This window comes from Mobula hypostoma, chromosome 13 (genome assembly GCF_963921235.1).
Source record: "Mobula hypostoma chromosome 13, sMobHyp1.1, whole genome shotgun sequence".
Taxonomy (NCBI): domain Eukaryota; kingdom Metazoa; phylum Chordata; class Chondrichthyes; order Myliobatiformes; family Myliobatidae; genus Mobula; species Mobula hypostoma.
Window position 1 is genome coordinate 44,904,573 of NC_086109.1, and position 20,752 is coordinate 44,925,324.

A 20,752-nucleotide genomic window follows, 5' to 3' on the forward strand; every position below is an offset into this window, starting at 1 on the left:
CTCCCGCCTATGTTTGGAGGAGAAAGGGTACTGCATACCAACCTCAAAACCTCATCCCAACTGTGAAGCATCGTGGTTTGGACCTGCTTTCCTGCCTCAGGGCCTGGATAGCCTGGATATCCAGACATTTTACAGGAGAATGTCAGGGTAGCGGTCCATCACCTGAAGCTTCATAGAAATTCATTAAAGCAACAAGACAATGTTTCAAAAGACAAGAGTAAATCAACAACAGAATGGTTTAAAAAGACTATTTGTGTTTTGGAATGGTCAAGTCAAAGTCCTAACTTTAAATGTTGTGATGGACCTGAAGCAAGTGGTTGAAGCAATTTTATAAGGAGGAATGTCCTAAACTTCCTCCAAACCGATGCGCAGGGCTGATCAACAGTTACCAGAAATGTTTGGTTGAAGTTATTGCTGTACAAGGGGGTCACACCAGTTACTGAAGGTTCACATTTTTTCCAACAAATACATGTAATATTGGATAATTTTTCTCAATAAATAAATGAACAAGTATAATGTTTTTTGTGTTATTTATTTAATTGGGTGTTCTTATCTAGTTCTAGGATTTATGTGAAGATCTAATCACATTTTAGATTATATTTATGCAGAAAGAGAAAATACTAACATGTACACCAGGTCTGCGAGGATTTCAAAATGAATCACCCAACATCATGTTGCAACTTTCTGGCTGCTGTAAACGTTTTCTTGCTCTAAGATTCAGGTTGAAAAAAGTACTGGCTACTTCAATTGGAAATAAAGATCATCATTATGTATCTTTTTATTATGGGTTTAAAGAATCAGGGTAACACTGCATGCCATGTGCCATGAGTTAACCACCCTTATAACTAGGTATCGTTTCTAGACTTCAAAACTGTCCATTATGATGTTTAATTAAAATATAACATTTGTATCTTTTTTGTTTTATCTAGATAACAATCGTTCACAAGAACACGTTGTCCCATGTTTTGGCAGTACATACAACATTTCTGAAGAAGTCAATGCAGGCAGCACTAAAACATATTACCGTATAACTTGTTTTATGTTTAATGTTGAACAGAAGTTGTTCATTTTCTTGATTGGAGTACATGCTTCCAAAGGTCTGTAATTCAACTCAAGAATCAGAATAGGTGAAGATAACTCTGTGCAAGTCATAATAATAAATTGATGTACTTTGTTGTGTGCATTTGAATACAATTAATTTCTGCCTTGCCCTTTGTTAGGATGTTTCTGATGGCAGCCACAATATCCTGAGTGGGAAGGAGAACAGCCAGAGGTCGTGGTACATATTGGTACCAACGACATAGGTAGGAAAAGGGAGGAGGTCCTGAAAACAGACTACAGGGAGTTAGGAAGGAAGTTGAGAAGAAGAACCTCAAAGGTAGTAATCTCGGACAATGAGTATAGGAATAGAGTGAGGTGGAGGATAAATGTGTGGCTGAGGGATTGGAGCAGGGGGCAGGGATTCAGATTTCTGGATCATTGGGACCTCTTTTGGGGAAGGTGTGTCCTGCACTTGAATCCGAGGGGGACCAATATCATGGCAGGGAGGTTTGCTAAGGCTATTGGGGAGAGTTTAAGCTAGAATTGCTGGGGGGTGGGAACTGACCTGAAGAGACGGAGAAAGGGGCGGTTAGCTCACAAATCGAGAAAACTTGTAGACAGTGTGAGAGGGAGGATAGGCAGGTGAAAGAGAAGGGATACACTTAGACTGATGGTTTGAGATGTGTCTATTTTAATGCAGGGAGTATCATGAACAAAGTGTATGAGCTTAGAGCCTGGATCAGGACTTGGAGCTATGATGTTGTGGCCATTGCAGAGACTTGGATGGCTGAGGGGTAGGAATGGCTACTTAAGAGTGCCAGGCTTTAGATATTTCAGAAAGGACAGGGAGGGAGGCAAAAGAGGTGGGGGTGTGGCACTGCCGATCAGAGATAGTGTTGTGGCTGCAGAAAAGGAGGAAGTCATGGAGAGATTGTCTACTGAGTCTTTGTGGGTGGAAGTTAAGAACAGGAAGGGGTCAATAACTCTACTGGGTGTTTTTTTATAGACCACCCTATAGTAACAGGGACATTGAGGAGCAGATAGGGAGACAGATTCTGGGAAGATGCAATAATGACAGGATTGTCGTAGTTGGAGATTTTAATTTCTCCAATATTGATTGGCATCTCCCTAGAGCAAGGGGATTAGATAGGGTGGAGTTTGTTAGGTGTGTTAAGGAAGGTTTCCTGACACATTATGTAGATAAGTCTACAAGAGGAGAGGCTGTACTTGATCTGGTATTGGGAAATGAACCTGGTCAGGTGTCAGGTCTCTCAGTGGGAGAACATTTTGAAGATAGTGATCATAATTCTATCTCCTTTACCATAACATTGGAGAGGGATAGGAACAGACAAGTTAGGGAAGTGTTTAATTGGAGTAAGGGGAAATATGAAGCTATCAGGAAGGAACTTGGAAGCATAAATTGGGAACAGATGTTCTCAGGGAACTGTTTGGCAGAAATGTGGCAAATATTCAGGGGCTATTTGTGTGGTGTTCTGCATAGGTACATTCCAATGAGACAGGAAAAGAATGGTAGGGTACAGGAACCATGGTGCCCAAAGCCTGTTGGAAATCTAGTCAAGAAGAAAAGCTTACAAAAGGTTCAAAAAACTAGGTATTGGTAGAGATCTAGAAAATTATAAGGCTAGTAGGAAGGAGCTTAAGAATGTAGGCAAGCCAGAAGGGGCCATGAGAAGACATTGGTGGACAGGATTAAGGACCCCCCCCCCCCAAGGCATTTTACAAGTATGTGAGGAGCAACAGGATAAGATGTGAGAGAATCGGACCAATCAAGTGTGACAGTGGAAGTATGTATGGAACTGGAGGCGATAGAGGAGGTACTTAATGAATGCTTTGCTTCAGTATTCACTATGGAAAGGACCTTGGCGATTGTAGGGATGACTTACAGCAGACTGAAAAGCTTGAGAATATAGACATTAAGAAAGAGGATGTGATGGAGCTTTTGGAAAGCATCAAGTTGGATGAGTCACTGGGGCCAGACGAGATATACCCCAGGCTACTGTGGGAGGAGATTGCTGAATCTCTGGCAATGATCTTTGCATCAACAGGGACGAGAGAGGTTCCAGAGGATTGGAGGATTGCGGATGTTGTTTCCTTATTCAAGAAAGGGTGTAGAGATAGTTCAGGAAATTATTGACCAGTGAGTCTTACTTCAGTGGTTGGTAAGTTAATGGAGAAGATCCTGAGAGGCAGGATTTATGAACATTTGGAGAGGCGTAATATGATTAGGAATAGTCAGCATGGCTTTTCAAAGGCAGGTTATGCCTTATGAGCCTGATTGAATTTTTTGAGAATGTGACTAAACACATTGATGAAGGTAGAGCAGTAGATGTAGTGTGTATGGATTTCAACAAGGCATTTGATAAGGTACCCCATGCAAGGCCTCTTGAGAACATAAGGAGGCATGGGATCCAAGGGGACATTGCTTTGTGTATCCAGAATTGGCTTGCCCACAGAAGGCAAAGAGTAGTTGTAAATGAGTCATATTCTGCATGGAGGTCGGTGACCAGTGGTGTGCCTCAGGGATCTGTTCTGGGACCCCATTTCTTCATGATTTTTATAAATGAGCTGGATGAGAAATTGGAGGGATGGGTTAGTAAATTTGCTTATGACACAAAGGTTGGCGGTGTTGTGGATAGTGTGAAGGCTGTCAGATGTTACAGCCGAACATCGATAGGATGCAAAAATGGGCTGAGAGGCGGCAGATGGAGTTCAACCCAGATAAGTGTGAGGTGGTACATTTTGGTAGGTCAAATATGATAGCAGAATATAGTATTAATGGCAAGACTCTTGGCAGTGTGGAAGATTAGAGGGATCTTGGGGTCCATGTTCATACGACACTCAAAGGTGCTGCGCAGGTTGACTCTGTGGTTAAGAAGGCATACGGTGTATTGGCCTTCATCAACCATGGGATTGAGTTCAAGAGCCAAGTGGTAATGTTACAGCTGTATAGGACCCTGGTCAGACCCCACATGGAGTATCGTGCTCAGTTCTGGTCACCTCACTACAGCAAGGACGTGGAAATAATAGAAAGGGTGCAGAGGAGATTTACAAGGACATTGCCTGGATTAGGGAGTATGCCTTACGAGAATAGGTTGAGTGAACTTGGCCTTTTCTCCTTGGAGCGATGGAGTATAAAGGTGTATAAAATAATGAGAGGCATTGATCATGTGGATGGTCAGGCTTTTTCCCCCAGAGCTGAAATGGCTAACATGAGAGGATACAGTCTTAAGGTGCTTGGAAATAGGTATAGAAGGGATGTTAGGGGTTAAGTTTTTTTTAATGCAGAATGAGAGTGTGTGGAATGAGCTGTCAGCGACTAGTGGAAGCAGATACAATGGGGTCTTTTAAGAGACTCCTGGATAGGTACATGGAGCTTAGAAAAATAGAGGGTTATGGGTAACCCTAGGTAATTTCTAAAACAAGTACATGTTCAGTATAGCATTGTGGGCTGAAAGGCCTGTATTGCACTGTAGGTTTTCTTTACTTCTATTTGCACTGGAACTCTAATTGCTTTACAAATGTATGAAGAGAATGTGAGATTTGTTTACAATTTATCCTTTGAAGGAAAAGAACTATGGAGTTACTGAATAATGTTGCCATATTGCTTGTCCTAAGAAAATACTGTAGTAACTATTGAACATTTGCTAATACTGAGTATTAAATATTTTAAGTGAAAGTTGTAGATGCTTAGAGCAAGCAGTTACTGTAAGTTAGTCCTGTGCTTAATGGAAAGGCCAACTAACACATTAAGTGTTATTAAAATTAACAATTTGAAACATTTAATCAAGGACAATTCCAGGGCAGTTTAAGATACTGATAAGCCAACTACACTTTGTGTGAATCTGGAGCTGAGAACTTCATTCCTTAGCAACCCTATTCTCTACAGTAAATGACTACTGCCATCGTGTGGAAGAAGTGATTTATACAAAAAGGCACAACAGTTCAGAATTGAGCTTTGAACTCCAATGCCCTGAGCTGTAATAATGTCATGTTAACCACTACACTACCAATGGTGCCCTTACACCTTCTGTCAGGGTGAAGAAGCATTAAATTTTTTTAGGCTGGAGGTACAGCTAGTGTTCATTCAAACAGGATAAGATATAGGATAATCTGCTCGATCATTTTATAATGGTAGATTTATTATCCCTCTCAACCACATTCTGCTACCTTTCCCCTGCAACTTTTAACCCCCTTACTAGTCAAGAATCTATCAACCTTTGCTTTAAATATACATGATGATTTTGCCTCTACAGCCATCTGTGGTAATAAATTCCACAGATTCACCCTCCTCTGACTAAAGAAATTCCTCATCTATTATAAAGGGTCATCCTTCTACGGTGAGGCTGTGCCCTCTTGTCCTAGACTCCCCCCCCCCATAAGAAACATCTCCACATCCACTCCATTAACATCTTTCAATAATCATAGATTTCAATAAGATTCCCCTCATTCACCTAAATGCTGGAGACAACAGGCCCAGAGCCATCAAACACTCTTCATACATATATCTTAAAAATATGTGTTGGCAATGCTATGGGTTCAGAGAAGGTTCACAGAAAGGATTACTGTAGAGGCCCAAGTCTGCTCACAAAACTGTAAGGGCAGAGATTTGTGGATGTTTTTTGGAAGCAAGGTATTATGATAGCACAAAAAATGATGGTAAAGATTGTTGGATAGATTATTCTTGAAGGGCTGATTGCCCTAATCCTACTTTGATCTTCTGGTTGGACTTTTCCAACTTTGTCCACCAAACCAACTATGAAAGAATCTTCACAAATATCCATATTGGCCTTTCACACCTTGAGAAATCAAATCTTCCTGTGTAAAAATACAAATAGCAGGCTTTACATTGGTTACTGCTGTGAAATGAGGAACCCCTTCTGGTAACAAAAATGTTGGAGGGTCGCAGTAGCTCAGGCAACATATATGAAGCAGCATAAACAGTTGACATTTCAGGCCTTGACCTTCATTGGCACTCAGTATAAAGAGGGAGCCAAAAGAAAAATTGCTTTATGGAGAGAACCAGTTCCACTAGATGCAGGTTGCGGGTGGAGAGGAACTGGTTAGGTCTGTTGTCCAAAAAGAAATGGAGAGCTTTAAGGCCTTCCTGATAAGGGTTTGCGGGTAGTGGTGGTTGATTTGTATAGACAATGTCCTGTGGAAATAAGGCAATCAGCATCACAAAACAAAATGATTCAAGTGATGGAAAGCATATGAAGTATCACAGATGTAAGTAGGAAGGGGGACAAAATGGAGTCAAGGAATGCAGGCATGTGTCTACTGAGACAGTTGGGTTTGTGGATCTTGGGTAGAAAGTAGAAACAAGCAGTGCAGGAACAATGGAGGTTGTTGGCAATGGATCTCCAGAGTCTAGGGCAGGGGTTTCCAACCTGGGTCCACAGCCCCCTTGATTAATGGTGAAGGGTCCATTGCTTATAAAAGTTGTGAACCCCTGGTCTAGGAGGTTGGTGATGGTGTGGGAAGACAGGAGCCTGATGCTCATTAGTGCAGTCCTGTTAAAGGGGTAAATAAGAGAAGATATCTGAGTGCTGCTGTTTGGCCTCAGCAGAGAGGAGTTTGTCAGACTGCAACAGCACCCTCTTGTCAGTAGGTCTGATGGTGAGGTAGGGATTGGTGCAGACAGCTCAGTGTGATCAGAAGGGGTGAATTTCAAATAAAGTGGAGTTCTTAAGGTTGAGACAGTTGTAGATGAAAAGATCCAGCAGGCTGATGGCCAGGAAGAGGGTAGGAAATCTAGGCTCAGGGATGAAGGTGACAAAAGAGATCAGCATCATGGCAGGTGTGGAACTCAGATATGGACAGAGGGGCACAAAGGCAAGGCCCTTGTTGATGCTGCTTAACAAGAGCCCATGGGATTACAGGAAAGGTACTAGCATGGATAGAGGATTGGCAGGAGGCCAAGAGTGGGAATAAATGGGGCCTCTTCTGGTTGACTGCCGGTGACTCGTGGTGTTCTGCACAGGTCAGTGTTGGGACTGCTTTTTTGTTACATGGCAGTGATTTGGATTACAGAATTAATGGCTTTGTGGCCAAGTTTACAGAGGGTACAACGATTGGTGGAGGGGCCAGTGGTGTTGAAGCAAGAAGCTACAGGACTTAGATTAGGAGAATGGGTAAAGAAGTTGCAGGTGGAATAATGTCAGGAAGTGTATGGTCTAATTCTTTGTTAGAAGGAATTAAAAAAAAAAGCATAGACTATTTTCCAAATGGGGAGAAAATTCAAAAATCTGAGATGCAAAGGAACGTTGGAGTTGAAGGTTAGGCTTGCAGGCTGAGTTGGTAGTATGGAAAGCAAATGCAATGCAAAAGCAAGGATGTAATGTTGAAGCATTAAGGCACTGGAGAGGCCTCATTTGGAGTATAGTGAGCAGTTTTAGGCCCCTTATCTAAAAGGATATGCTGATATTGGAGAGAGTTCAGAGGTTCACAAGAATAATTCCGGGAATGAAAGGGTTATCCTACGAGTAGCGTTTGGTGGCTCTTGGCCTGTACGTGCTGGAATTTGGGAGAGTGGGGTGCAAATCTTATTGAAACCTATCCAGTGTTGAAAGACCTTGATAGAGTGGATGTGGAGAGGATGTTTCTTATAGTGGGTTGGGGGGTGAAGAAAATTTTTAAAAAATAAATCAGGATTAGAGAATATAACCCCAGAATAGGGTTTACATTTAGGTTAGAACAGAGATGAAAAGGAATTTCTTCAGCCAGATAGTAAATCTGTGACATTCATTGCTGTGGAAGACAGTTCATTGCGTGTATTAAGGCAGAGGTTGATAGGTTCTTGATTAGTCAGGGTGTGAAATGTTTGGTGAGAAGGCATGAGAATGGGGGAGGGGAAATGGAACAGCCATGATGAAATGGCGCAGCAGACTTAATGGGCCAAATAGTCTAATACTACTCCTGTATCTTATGGTCTTATGAGAGTGTGTTCTGCCTCAGATCCAGTGGAGGGTGAAGTGTTGGAGAGATAGTGAAGAGTGAGGCCCAGGGCTGTGGCAGAGAGAGCACCAACAGATATCTCAACATAGTGGTGAGTGTGGTGTATAGAATCCAGGAGAAGCAGTCAATAGAGTACAGGTTCCTAGCCCCAAACTGGGAGGCCTGGCTACAGAACTGGGAGGTTTGTTTTGGACATATTTGAAGAGGGGTCCAAGATGGTGACTGACAACTTCCCAGGAAAAATATGAGGGGTGATTGACAACTTCGTGGCTTAAGGTAGAAGGAGTCAATTTTAGAAAACCTAGCACATTTATTTTTCAACATAGTCCCCTCCTACATTTACACACTTGGGTCAGCAGTCGTGGAGCAGGTGATTGATAAGTTCGTGGCCGAGGATAGAAGGGGATGAGTTATACAGCTCTCATTACATACACGTGCAGTTCAACTCAGTGATTATGCAGAGAGTTTGAAGGAGGGTTTTCTCATAGCTGGACAGATGTTTTAGTATGGCAGGTCTTTGAATAGGAGCACTTGGTCAGCCACAAAACTTAGAAGGGCATCTCAATTTCAGCCTTGCAGGACAGCAACAGCTTCCCTTCCCTTGCTACAAGTTAAATTTTTAAAGTTGTGTAACAATGCAGAAAGTATTTTCAAATGGTTTCATTTACTATCAGAGAATGTATACAATATACAACCTGAAATTCTTGCTCTTCAGATATCCATGAAATCTGAATACCCCAAAGAACAAGTGACAGTAAAAATGTAGAACCCCAAAGTCCCCTTATCACCCCAAGAACAAGCAGCAAAGCATCAGCACCCACATCTACCAAGCAGGCAATTAGCAAAGCCCCAAAGAGATACCATGATCTGCAGTACAACAAAAAATTCACCAGACAATTCAACATACCACAGGCTCTCTCCTGCTAAAAGGACAGGTGTCACAGCAAGAGGGGAGATGAACAAAAACAACTTGCTGATTATGATGTTGAAGTCTGCTGCATCACACACATTCAGCAATGACTTATCATAAACCCAGGATTAAGCACCAAATGCATTACAGACAGCTGAAGGCTACATGCATCAAGAAAATACTACCTAAATTAAGCAATTTTTCTGATGAATTTAAATTCTGCAAGTAATCTAATAAAATGCAAGGTCTATAAATGGAACTCCTGTATATCTAACCCAAACCTTGTCCATGTGTACTCTTCAAACAATCTTTAATTCTCAAAGATTATTACAGCAATCACATCTAATGGGTATAGTGATGCAGAGGACAAGCCCTATATCCCAAGGCCTGGTAGATGATCAGAGAGAAGAAAATAGATAGTTAACAGCAGGTGAGCTGAAGGTGGGAGGGAAGCATAGCATTTGGAAATTCATCACTGGGTAAAAAACTGCTGCAATAGTAGGCTTTGGATATTTATTAAGAGAGATCTAAAGTTAGTCAGGTTACAGTGCCGGCAGGGAAAGGCTTTCTGCAAGTGATGTGATGCTTCAAGTCTTAAAACTAAAACTTGTTAACACACCTTAAATGCATACTTTGTAGAACATACTGGAAGCAAAAATGCAAAAATACACACCTACTTACAAATGTTTTATTTTGACATTTTAGTACAAATTTTTTTAAAAATATGCTTATTTTATTAATAGCTCATTATTGATCAAGTTACAAAAATGTTAAACTCACTGATTCTTATGATAAATGTCCATTTGTTCCTATAAAGGACAATTGTAGCCATTACAAATCTACATTATTCAGCTCTAAAACTTTGGCGTAGTAACTCAGTATCACTACAGCATACACGTCAGTTGGCCTGCTAGCACACATTTACAAAGTTTGGTGCAACAGACAATTCCCCAGTGAATATTATCCCTGCAGTGATCACGGAATTCAGCAGAATCAATCCTTCTTCAGAAAATCACAATACAAATCTTTCAAACCATTGAGATACATCACATGTGCTACTCAGTTTGCAAGTGTTTAAGTCTTCAATCTAAAGGACTTGAATTGCTGAGAAACTGCCAGCTTTAAATAAGGTAGCATAATAGATTTTGGTGTCACTACACTGAGAAATAAAATTTACTAACAATAGACCAGTGTAAATAGACCTATTCCAATACCTAACTGTATGGACTAGCCTGCTATCTACAACGGCACTGCCAGATAGGAAAAACTACTGTCATTAATATTTACCTGCTACATGCAGTAGCACTACACCAGTCTTAAAGGCTTTGATTGCACCATTAATCATCAGAAGAAGAAGAATCAAAATCATAATCCAGACTAAAATCAGACAGATCTGAATCAAAAAGTTCATAATGAAAGTCTGCATTCTCTAAAAAAGAATCAAGGGAAAGCACACCAAAAAGATGAAAGGCACGCTCAAGGTCATCATCATCGTCGTCGTCATCGTTCCATCCAAGTCCAAAAGAAGGCTGTGAGGTAAACAAAAATATTAAACCTAAAATCTTAATATGCAAAGCTAATAATGTTGAATCCGAAGTTAATTTTATTGTTTTGCAAATAATGAATTTGCAAATTCCTAAGCCTCACTACCTCACCAGTTCCATTATTTTGTTCCATCCACATTACTAATCTTCATTTCAGCAATAAATGGTATTATTTACCAGAAAAAACTCCCAAATTTGAACTATTAAAATCTCCAAAATGCCTCAAAAGGAAACTCTCAGTTCTTGGTATAATTCAGATCTTTGCCCTTTGCATCTTCTCCCAGCTCACAACACTGGAGAAATTTAAGCGGTTCAGACAGCATCCATGGAAATAAACAGTCAAGATTTCAGACCAAGGCATTTCTCCCAAGCTCTGCTATTTATAAAACAGATTACCATTTCCTTGCTTTTGGATTCATGTACCACCATTTTTAAAAATGGCCCCCAGTTAAACATGTTTTTTTGACTGCAAGCCTCATAGCCATGTCTGTACTGGTCATACCTGCAGTGCATTAGCTTTCCAAAATGTCAATACAGCGATGTTTGCATTTGATGATGTAGTTGTATGATCAGTTGTCCACAAAATAATTTTAAGGAAACTTGGCCGTACTTATCTCCAAGCCCCAAAACTATTTTGTATAAAACACTAGTGGAATTAGCCTTTGTGACAAATTATGGAAGCAGAGTTAATATCACAGTTGCCATGCAAAGATGCAGAGTTTGGAAATTCCTCTTTTTACTACACCTATGTAAAGTCCACCAAACCAACCTTCTGGAAAACTTAGTTATTCAAAAAAATGTTAAGCTTCAAGTATATGTACATCACCATCACCTTAAATCTCCCCTTCATCCGTAAATTGACAGATTACTAGAGCATCCACAGGGTCAAAGATTTCACCAATCGAATATATCTTTCACCCCCCCAACCATCAATTCTTTACCTTGGCTGCTGTTCCTTATTCAACTTTAAACTAAGATCATTTCAAATACCAGGAATGTTAACTCACATTTCTCTTCCCACAGATGTGGCCTGACCTGTTAAGTATTTCCAACAAAATGACATTATGCTATTTTATCAAAATATTAAAATGATGCTACATCTACAGGTCTTTGGTTTTCATTTAAGAGCCTGTGTTACATAATAATTTGTACCCATATACCTATCACCTAAGCTTGCTGATTATAAAAGTCACAAGTTCAAAATTTGCAACACACAAAGTTGCTGGTGAACGCAGCCTGGTTTTTAACCCACTCCAAGATTCAACCTCTTGCCATCCATCTCTAGCTGCTGTTTAATTTTCATTGATTTAGGTTATTCACTAGCTTCAGTAAATAAACTAAAGCTGTATCATACTAAATGGAAATTTAGTATGGTAAACTTGCCTCAGTATATGCCAAAGAGTTACGTACAGCCTAATTAGCTTGGAGACCAAGGTTATTCTACAAAATAAACCAATTATGCAAATAATGGAGCAAATACTTGTAATTACGTAAAATGTTCTTACATGATTGCTCTGCTTTCTTGGCTGACGCCGAGCTGGCCGATATCCCTCTGGAAATTCGTGCAAGTATATGCATTCAGATTTAAAAGGACATTTGCCATTACTTTGCAGAAAAAACTTGCATCTTATTTTCCTGTGAAGAGTGTCATTGCAGAAGTGAGTTAACTGTAGCAGGAATAGGATTATAATTTTCTCATCTCAAATTTAAGCATCACCTGAACTTTGTTCAAAAAAATGTTAATCAAAATAGTGTCTCACAGCAGGCCATTCTGAAAGCAAACTCAATCCCACCCATACCGAAGTGAATCAAGAAAAACAGCCCCAAGGAGGACTTCCCTCCTGCCCAAGTACAATAATTTACATGTCAAAGGACAGAGCTCACATTTCAGCAATTTCAGGTCTTGAACTTTTGAAATACTAATTTTGCCCATAGAAGTAGAACCTTTGATATCACCCCATAAAGAAAGGAATACAAGTAGAAAAACTAGCCTTAGAACAAACTGCATCCAATTCTTGGGAGGTTCAGCTCTGTGCCTGTTAATCAGGGCACAAGATCGTCACCATGGAGAAATTGATTGGCTGGAAAGAGCAAGGATGAAGTGCATGAAGAATAGGTGATTCCAGAATAGAGGATAGAGAACACCTACATTGGTTTACAAAGGACCTTAAATGCTTATAAGAGCAAACATGAAATTGAAGGATCTAGCAGAGGAAAACAGCAACCAAGATTGTAGAGTAGCCAGTAGTACCAAGTAAAGAATTGGTTTCCTTAACTAACTTCGTACACATGAAAGAATCAGAAGTCTGATTAAATCTCTTAAAACCAAATGTTAACCACAACAGAAACCCTGTTGGAAGTCTTTAAGGTTGATACACAAGTATGTGAAAGCTTAAAAGATTTAACAGATTTGACATTGTGGCCCCTGCCCATCCCACACATTAGCCATCTGTTGTCGGCCCCCCCAACCAACACATATTCCACTCTCCCCTCCTACCCCTCCTCACAGTCCCCCACCCTGCTCTGATGACTATACCCCTTCCCCACACGAAACCACCATGGTGGGCTTCACAGCTGAACAGGTGAGAAGACAGCTGAAACGTCTCAACCCAAGCAAGGCTGCAGGACCGGATGGTGTCAGTACCAGGGTCCTCAAAGCCCGTGCCCCTCAGCTATATGGAGTACTTCGCCATGTATTCAACCTGTGCCTGAGGCTCTGGAGGGTTCCTGTACTGTGGAAGACATCCTGCCTCATCCGTGCCAAAGATGCCGCGCCCCAGCGGCCTCAATGACTACAGACTGGTGGCATTGACCTCCCACATCATGAAGACTCTGGAGAGACTTGTTCTGGAGCTGCTCCGGCCTATGGTCAGGCCACATTTAGATCCCCTCTAGTTCGCCTACCAGCCCCGACTATGAGTTGAGGATGCCATCGTCTTCCTGCTGAACCATGTCTACGCCCACCTGGACAAGCCAGCGAGCACTGTGAGGGTCATGTTTTTTGACTTCTCCACTGCGTTCAACACCATCCACCCTGCTCTGCTGGTGCGATGCAGGTGGATGCTTCCCTGGTATCATGGATTCTTGATTACCTGACTGGCAGACCACAGTACGTGTGCTTGCAACACTGTGTCCAACAGAGTGATCAGCAGCACTGGGGCTCCACAGAGGACTGTCTTGTCTCCCTTTCTCTTCACCATTTACACCTCAGTCTTCAACTACTGCACAGAGTCTTGTCATCTTCAGAAATTTTTCTGATGACTCTGCCATAGTTGGATGCATCAGCAAGGGAGATGAGGTTGAGTACAGGGCTACGGTAGGAAACTTTGTCACATGGTGTGAGCAGAATTATCTGCAGCTTAATGTGAAAAAGACTAAGGAGCTGGTGGTAGACCTGAGGAGAGCTAAGGTACCGGTGACCCCTGTTTCCATCCAGGGGGTCAGTGTGGACATGGTGGAGGATTACGAATACCTGGGGTTATGAATTGACAATAAACTGGACTGGTCAAAGAACACTGAGGCTGTCTACAAGAAGGGTCAGCGCTGTCTCTATTTCCTGAGGAGACTGAGGTGCTTTAACATCTGCCGGACGATGCTGAGGATGGTCTACGAGTCTGTGGTGGCCAGTGTTATCATGTTTGCTGTTCTGTGCTGGGGCAGCAGGCTGGGTGGCAGACACTAACAGAATCAACAAACTCATTCGTAAGGCCAGTGATGTTGTGGGGATGGAACTGGACGCTGACGGTGGTGTCTAAAAAGAGGATGCTACCCAAGTTGCATGCCATCTTGGACAATGTCTCCCATCCACTACATAATGTACTGGTTGGGCACAGGAGTACATTCAGCCAGAGACTCATTCCACCGAGATGCAACACTGAGCATCATAGGAAGTCATTCCTGCTTGTGGCCATCAAACTTTACAACTCCTCCCTTGGAGGGTCAGACACCCTGAGCCAATAGGCTGGTCCTGGACTTATTTCATAATTTACTGGCATAATTTACATATTACTATTTAACTATTTATGGTTCTATTACTATTATCTATGGAGCAACTGTAACGAAAACCAATTTCCCCCGGGATTAATAAAGTATGACTATGACTAAAACCAGCAAGAAACCAAGAAGAGTCAGTTGGATAACTATACCACAAGAAATTACAGTACAAAGTTTAAAGTACATAGTTTGAAACCACAAACGCATTACTCCTATCCAAGCTGTACCATACAAGTTGACCAAACTGGTGTTAAGAAATCAATGTTATGCCTAAATGGCAAGGTTCTGCAGAGGTTTTGCATCAGTTCCCATTTAATTTCAAGCCGTTGCCTAATTCTTTATTCCCTCCCCCCCAATTACCCAGTTACTCCTACAACACCTATCCCCTCATCCAATCCATACTCCCTTCACCAGATTCCACCCCTCAGAACTGTTCCGATCCGCCTATCCCACCTCCCTTATTAGTTCCATTCTCCATGGTTCTTTTCTGCCTGATTTGTCCTGCAGCCCTTTATCTATACCCATCAATCCCAGCCTCTATTTTCATTTTCCTCCCTCATCTGGCTGTAACTATTGCTTGGCAGCTCTTGTGCCACATATTTCTCTCTCCTCTTTATACTGGCTACACCTACCTCCACCCTTTTTCAGTTCTCTTGACCTACGATGTCAATCAGTCATTTTCCTCCACAGATGCTGTCTGATCTACTGAGTTTCTCTTACTTCTCTTAAGCATAACCTACCAATCAGGTTTTTGGGAGGATGTAAGAGGCTTAGTAAAAATAAATAAATCAATCACATTTTGTTGTTTGAGAATTACTTCCAATAGTAAAAGCTCACATTGACCAAAAGCAGGAAGTAGAAGCTAAAAGAAAATATTCTGGATTGAGCAACAGAAGTTACAGATTATGGCCATTGCATCTCAGGAAGAGAATATTTAAATGCATACAATAATAAAAAGACAATGCCAACATAATCCATCCATTTCCTATTGTCTCTGAACTGAAGCAACAATTAAAAGCTAACTATATCAGTGGGTATAAAACAGATCAAGTACAACGTTCCATCCCTGCATCCAGTTTCATTACATAGTACCATTGGTTGTGAAATGCACAAGGAGGTATAATTGCCAGATCATTATGGAAATGAGCAAATTTAACACCAACTCATTAATATATACACACTCAGTGACCACTTTATTAGGTACATTTGCTCATTAATGCAAGTATCTAATCAGTCAAACAAATTACACGAACTCAATGCATTAAAAGCATGCAGGCATGGTCAAGAGGTTCAGCTATTGTTCAGACCAAATATCAAATGAAGAAAAAAAAAGTGATCCAAGTGATATTGACCATGGAATGATTGTTGGTGCCAGGTGGGGTGGTTTGAGTATCTCAGAAACTGATCTATGATTTTAATGCATAGCATTCTCTAGAGTTTACAAAGAACAGTGTCAAAAACAAGAAACACCCAGTGCAGGGCAGTTCTGGGGGTGAAAACACCTTGTTAATCAGAGAGGTCTGAGGAGAATGGCCAGGCTAGTTCAAGCTGACAGGAAAGCTACAATAACTCAAACATGCTACATCAGTGGTGTGCAAAAGAGCATCTCTGTACATTGAAACTTGTAGTAGACGGACTAGAACAGCAGAAGACCACACCAGGACCCACTTCTGTAACTAAAGTGGTTACTGAGTGTAAGTTGTCACAAAATGAGTCCAAGGTCGATTAAGATAAATGTAACTTTTTTTTTTAAAAAAGTGGAACATAGTATACATTCATAATTTCCATAGCATGCACAATTAACGAATAGTTAATACTGATACTGCAGTATGCAGTATCATATACCTACCTCTTTTCAGCTTTGAACTTTGTAATAAGCTCCTGTTTCTCTTCATCAACTACCCAATATCTGTTTGGTATGTAGTAACTGGACACAACTCTACATTCAGGACATGCTCTGTAAACAAAGAATATTTGAATTTCCAGGACACTTAAGAGGAAAAATGCAAATACCATCAAAATTCATGTTCAATGTTTAATGGAGGGTCTAGCCAAACCTCTAAATGCCATCAATAACAGTCCAAATTCAACTGTAATTAGGAAATGCAGCACATTTTAAATTCAGATATTTTAGAATATTGTAATGGAAATAGTTCCACTTTGACATCTTGAAATACTCTCAAACATCAAGCATCCTCTTTTTTTAAAAAGAAAAATATTACCTTTGAATATTCTACGGTATTATTTTAAATTACAAGAATGTTTATAGAGTAAAATGATCCAAAACAGTTTTTCTGATCAGGAACAGTGTAGCAAAGATTAATTTCTCACACCACCGCCCAGAAGTTAATATGGAACCACCAATTCAGCACATTTGGTGATTACATTTACACTGTTCAGTATACCTCCTTACTGCTTGCTTGAAACACCACTTTTTCAGGCAATTCAATGATTAAGACAATTAGAATAGCAATTTTACAAATGGCACAAAAACAGAATTTAGTTTTTGATGTTTACTTACTTAAGTATATTATTGGTAAATCCCTTGCTGTGTCGCCACTTCTTGATACAGGTCACACAGAAAGCGTGATTGCAGTCAGGAAGAATTGCAAAGCACCTGTCTTTAGAGGGTGTTTTTTCATAGACTTTATCCATGCATATTCCACAAATAATATCTTTGCTCATTTCAAAGGCCTGGTTTGTGGTCATTTTTTTCTGAATGTAAATAGAAGACAGTAAATCATTCTTCTCTTTTTATTCATTATAGTCAAAACTTTAGCATTCTATCAGAGGAAAAATACCAAACTCACAGAAAAATTATGCGATAACTTAAATAACTGAAGTTACTTAAGTTTTTTTTTGGATGGAGAAGGAATGCAAGACTTGGGAATCCAGTTTGTTTCAACAGATAATGCTCATTCAACCTCCATTCATGCTACAATTATGTAATAACTGCTCCTGTTTTAATAAAAAAAAACTAATTTGTTTTACAATACTCATTCGTAATGACATGAAGCATATTCCAATTCATTCAATATAGTCCTAAAAAAATTCTCATGCAAGAGTTACAAAATATCAAGCAGAAGAACTTTAAAAATGCAGTTGTTAACTGGGTTGGATAAATAGAAGTAGATCTTTTACATAAATTGTAATTGCAGACCTTCACAGTAGATTGAGAAGCCAAAGAGTCCTTCAGGTCATCCTGAGTTAAATGGTTGACTCCATTGTTTGGTTTCTGGCACGTACGCTGAGCAGAACCTGCTGCCTGTGATGCTGATGAATAGTCTGAAATGTAACACCAAGTTTTACACTGTATAACAGGAAACTCTTAAGAAATGACAATAACTGAAATAAACTTGGGCTAGAAATACTAGAAGTCAATATCTGCACTTATAAATTTTCAGTGAAGCAAACCCCACAATGTTTCAAAAATGGAATTCTAAAGTTTGAACTTGAACCATGCTAAAAAGCTGCAAATCATGTCAAATGAATGTCTCTAAACTTTGTTATGCAATTCTATGCTGCTATTAATTCTCTCACACAGGCATCCTTTTAAATGAAGATCTCTTAATCATGGCCACTTTGCTCATTATTAACATTTAACAAGTCAAAAATGTAAAGGCTAAAGTTCTGAAATTTCTTCATCTCACCCTTTCGCAATTCAACTATGTAGCAAAGCGAACTCATTGCTACCCAAACAGATTAACCAAATGTGTAATTTTACCAAGTAAATTTATTGTCAAAGTACATTTGCAAGTTTATGAACCCTTTGCAATTACCTGGCTTTCTGTATTATTTACTCAAAATGTGTTCAGGTCTTCAAAATCACAATAATAGACAAAGAGAATCTGCCTCAACTAGTAACTCACAAATTTTTTATTTATTTAGTAAACACATTGTTTAATCATTCAGGCTGGAAAAAGTATGTGAACCCTTGTATTTAATAACTGGTAGAACCTCCTTTAGCTGCTGATCAGACTTGTGCAATGGAGAGGAGGAATTTTAGACCATTCCTTCATACAGAACTGTTTGAGTTAATCAGTATTTCCAGGATACCTTGCATGAATAGCCCTCTACAGCTCACGCCACAGTATCTCAATTGGGTTAACGTCTGGACTGTGACTTGGCCATTCCGAAAAATGAATTTTCTTTTCAAACCATTCTGTTGTTGATTTACTCATGTTTTGGATCATTATTTTGTTGCATCATCCACCCTGACATTCTACTGCAAAATGTCTTGAAACAATTTTGAATTTATTGTTCCCTCAATGATTGCAAGCTGTCCAGGCTGTATTTTCTACGCAATTTATTCTCATCTGCTACCTAAGACATCAATCCTTGCTTGAAATGTCAAAGATAAACTGAACAGCCACTTGCCTGCTCTACCATTCAATAATCTCTGTTCCAAAACCACTTGATTTAATATCATATATTTTAATATTCAAGACAAATTACATAATTCTTATACAAACTCAGCCTCCAGAGTCCATTAGGAAATTCCTTCTCATAGTATAGCTCCTTGTTTTAAGGCACCCCAGCTAGAAGAAATCAAATCCCCACACAACTTGTCAGGTAAGCTGTGGAGGTTTCCATATCAAAAACTAATGAAGACTCCTAAATTCACTTTTAAAAATAAACATCACAAAAATCTAAATGAAAATGAGTACAAATAGTGCAAGTACAATTAAGTAAACAGACAGTATGAGGAAGTTAACTATGTACATAATTATGTGATTTACAGGAGAAAATTCCATTGACTGATTCATCTAGACTGTCAAAGCTGCCAGGTAATATGCCAATAAAACTGTACTGAAGAACTAAAAAACTGCAGACGCTGCATATCTGAAATAAAAGTACAAGAAACACTCAACTAGTCAGGCAGCATCCAAATAGGCACAGTTAATGTTTCAGATTGAAGGCCCTTCATAATTGGTCCATTATCAGAGATGCAAAGAAATGAGCAAATGGGGCAAAAAAGTACAGCTAAAACTGAAATGCAGAGTGGCAATTTCTGGAAATAAAGTATTGTGTATCGAGTAGTGTTTGCAGAGTGATGAAGAATTAGGAATGTAACTCTATAACCAGTCTTCCCTTCTGATCATCCCGCAAGATTATCAACCCACTCACCACCCCCCCATGCTCTGCAACTCAGTTGCAGCATTCTTTTCTCCCTCCTGTCCCAATTAATCTCCTCCCATTTATATACTAGTACGAGTCGCAGCAACAACCTTGCACTCAATGTCAGTGGGACCAAAGAGCTACTTATGAACTTCAGAAAGGGCAAGATGAGAGAATACAAACCAATTCTCAGAGGGATCAGAAGTGGGGGGAGAGAGTGAGTAATTTCCAAGTTCCTGGGTGTCAAAGATTAACCTGATCCCAAAATAATCGATGCAGCTATAAAGAAGGCAAGACAGCTGCTCTATTTCATTAGGAGTTTGATGAGATTTGGTTTGTCACCTAAAACACCCATGAAGAGCATTTGACAAGCTGCATTTTCATCTGACATGGGGGAGGGGGCTATTGCACAGGATCGAAAGAAGCTATAGAAAGTTGTAAAATTACTTAGATCCATCATGGGTACTTGCCTCCATAGTATCCAAGACATTAAGGAGCAGTGCCCCAGAAAGGCAGCATCCATCACTAAGGACCCCCATCACCCAGGACATACCCTCACCTCATTACCACCATCAGAAATGAAGTAGAGAAGCCTGAAGGCACACACTCATCAATTCAGGGAACAGCTTTTTGCACATTGCCACCCAATTTCCAGATGGACATTGAACCCATGAACACTACCTCACTTTTTATTATTTCTGTTTTGTATTGCTATTTTTAATTTAACTATTTAATATACATATATACTCATTTTTTTCTACATTTACCATGTATTGTATTGGACTGCTGCCATAAGTGAACAAATTTCATGGTGATATTAAACCCAATTCTGATACTAACCAGACAGCAGCAGCAATAGCATCTAGATTCTCTCGGTCTCCACCCTATATTCATTCCATTTGTTTTCTCCACTCTCCCTTGTCTGCAACACGAAAATGATCTGCTACCTTTATTACTCCCACATGCTGATGAAAAGTTACAACAGTTTTTCTTTACACTGATGCTACCTCATCTTTCGATTCCAGCAATGTCTTGTCTTTTAAAGCAGTATTAGTTAAGAGGAAGATTTTAAAAGCCAACAAAAGGCACTGAGAGAAAAGACGAAATATGAGAGTAAGCTAGCCGATAATATAAAAGTAAGATACAAAAAGCTTTCTTCCCCCCTCCCCCC

At 40.0% G+C, this 20,752-nt stretch overlaps 2 protein-coding genes across 7 annotated transcripts in view; one reads left to right on the plus strand and one right to left on the minus strand.

The window, feature by feature from the left end:
* Positions 1-9,047, plus strand: part of fance (FA complementation group E) — a 37,189-nt gene extending 28,142 nt beyond the window's left edge. For both annotated transcript variants that reach the window (XM_063065598.1, XM_063065599.1), the window contains exon 11: positions 930-9,047. In XM_063065598.1, the coding sequence (XP_062921668.1) occupies positions 930-1,031 (102 nt within the window). In that variant the 3' untranslated portion in view covers positions 1,032-9,047. The remainder of the gene's footprint in view (positions 1-929) is intronic.
* mkrn4 (makorin, ring finger protein, 4) overlaps positions 1-20,752 on the minus strand; it is a 35,312-nt gene that overhangs the window by 1,315 nt on the left and 13,245 nt on the right. For 3 of the 5 annotated variants that reach the window (XM_063065605.1, XM_063065606.1, XM_063065601.1), the window contains exons 4-8: positions 17,624-17,748; positions 16,985-17,178; positions 16,313-16,420; positions 11,976-12,105; positions 10,383-10,455 (exon numbers count right to left, since the gene is read on the minus strand). In XM_063065605.1, the coding sequence (XP_062921675.1) occupies positions 10,383-10,455; positions 11,976-12,105; positions 16,313-16,420; positions 16,985-17,178; positions 17,624-17,748 (630 nt within the window). Of the gene's footprint in view, positions 1-9,652; positions 10,456-11,975; positions 12,106-16,312; positions 16,421-16,984; positions 17,179-17,623; positions 17,749-20,752 lie in introns of those variants that run through there. The other 2 variants (XM_063065603.1, XM_063065604.1) reach the window with 2 other exon arrangements.